Genomic DNA, 1,993 nt, shown 5'->3' with positions numbered 1-1,993 from the left:
GGGTAGGCGTGGCCCTGGTACAGCACCGTGTTGGTGAAGCTGCCCAGGTCCCAGTAACGTATGGTCGTGTCCTCGGAGCAGGAGAGCAGCCCGGAGCTGTCCGTCAGGAAGGACGTGCGAAACACCGGGCCGCTGTGACCTCGCAGCGTCTTTACCTCGCTGCCCGAGCCGTCCTCCTCGTCCACCTGAGGAGACACAAGAGGAAACAGTCACCTGACGTCACCTGTCCCGACTCCACACGGTTCGTCCTGTCTCCTGAAAATGTTTGAATGAGTTTCAATTATGGGAAAAAAATATCAATTTAATCAATTACAGCTTTTATTCAAATTATATTAATTATCTGTTAATTGATTATTTTCTAACTAATTGTTTCATCCGTCAGAAAATTGTGATAATCACATTTATTCACATTGAAGAATTCAGGCTTCTTTTCATTTACAGATAATCAAAGTGATTCATCAATTAGCAAAAAGTCACAGATTAATTTTCTGTGGATTGATGAATTGATTAATTGGCTGATGGTTGCAGCTTTAATCAGTTAACTAATTAATGTATATAAATAAATAAATAATCAATGGAAACACTGATGCTGATCAGACAATAAGTAATGTTATGACATCACTTCTGTTCACATGTAACAGACACTCTCCATTATGAAGCCCGTAAATTCTGAAGGAGTTAAAACCCTAAACTTCACAAATACATTAATTGATTATTTAAAAGGAATCAATAATGTGAATGAAGCTTCTGTGGGTCAAGCTTTTCAAATCCGAGGGTTTGATCCTTTTAACTGTTTCATAACTCTTCTTTATCTGAACTTTTATTCTGACAAAACTGGAGATCTGAAGGCGTCACACCGCTGCGACCGCTCTACTTCCACGTTCACTGCTCCGTAACCAAATCCATCCCTCCCTCACCTCCTCCTCCAGCACGTCGCAGGCCAGGTGGATGCGCGACACGTCGGCCTGATGCGGCCGGGCCTTCAGCTTTCTGGCTCGGAGGCTCCACAGCTTCACCGTGGAGCTGTCGAAGCCGGCGGCCAGCAGCCGGCTGTCGGCCGAGACCTCGGCGGTGTTGAGCATCTGCTCCGTGTGGTGGAAGGCGTAAAAGCACACGGTGGTGAGCGAGGGGGGGCCCTCGCGGACTTTCTTGATGCAGTCCTGCAGAGCGTCCAGGGCCGCCTCGCTCTGCGGGATCCCTGCGGGGACCTCCACCCCCTCCCCGCCCTCCGCCCCGTCCACTCCCGCCCAGGTCGAGGTGGAGTTCGGGGTGGCGGTCGCCCCACTGGCAGTTCCGTACAGCTGGTAGTCCGTACGCCTGGAGGCGGTGACCTCCACCTGCAGGTGTGTGCTGAGGGCCCTGCAGAGGGCGCTGTTGTCCTCGCTCTGCAGGTAACGCAGCAGGTAGCTGTAGGCCGGCTCCGTCAGGTGAACCACATACTTGTGCTCCAGGAAAGCACTCAGCTTGGGATTGGCTGCAACGTCCTGAGCGGTGAGAACATGGCGGAGCTGCTCTATGATGGCACGCTGCTCGCTGTCCTGAAGAAAGGCACTGTGGAAACGACTGTAGAAACCGTCTACTGCCCCCTTCAGGCCACATCGCACCATGTCCAGGTGGAGGTAGATGAAGAGCGGGTAGAGGACGCTGCTCACCTCCTTCGCCCAGGATATTTCTGTTTCTAATTTCGTGGAAATAAAACATTTCCTTGTGTCAATAAAAACAAGCTCATGTAGCATCTAAAAAGGAAACATGATTTGATGGATAACTATTTCCAAAACAACTTAGAGCAGATATTTTAACTGGCACAACAGGCAGCTGCAGGGACGTGCACGTCGTACCTGAGAGAAAGGAGCGCAGCCTGGAGTACTGAGCCTCATACTGCTGCGGGTCCGCCTGGCAGGGAGCAGCAGAGACGATGTTGGCACAACCCGACTCTGTCTGCACTGCTCCGAGAGAGAGAGAGAGAGAGAGAGAGAGAGAGAGAGAGAGAGAG

General features: G+C 50.8%; 1 protein-coding gene across 1 annotated transcript; it reads right to left on the bottom strand.

Annotated features, from left to right (window-relative positions):
• Positions 1–4: 4 nt before the first annotated feature.
• Positions 5–1,943, bottom strand: LOC111648496 (TAF5-like RNA polymerase II p300/CBP-associated factor-associated factor 65 kDa subunit 5L; the record flags this gene model as incomplete). The annotated part of the gene is made up of 3 exons (XM_023398328.2): positions 5–185; positions 918–1,678; positions 1,839–1,943. Coding segments are annotated over 3 exons (1,047 nt in total), but the record flags the coding sequence as incomplete, so codon positions are not given.
• Between the last annotated feature and the right edge of the window lie 50 nt (positions 1,944–1,993).

The sequence above is a fragment of the Seriola lalandi genome, unplaced genomic scaffold (assembly GCF_002814215.2).
Source record: "Seriola lalandi dorsalis isolate HSWRI2012SDOR001 ecotype SW California unplaced genomic scaffold, Sedor1 jcf7180001963594, whole genome shotgun sequence".
In the NCBI taxonomy this organism is placed as follows: domain Eukaryota; kingdom Metazoa; phylum Chordata; class Actinopteri; order Carangiformes; family Carangidae; genus Seriola; species Seriola lalandi.
Note: the sequence above shows the minus strand (reverse complement) of the source record. Positions and strands in the feature narration are given on the sequence as shown.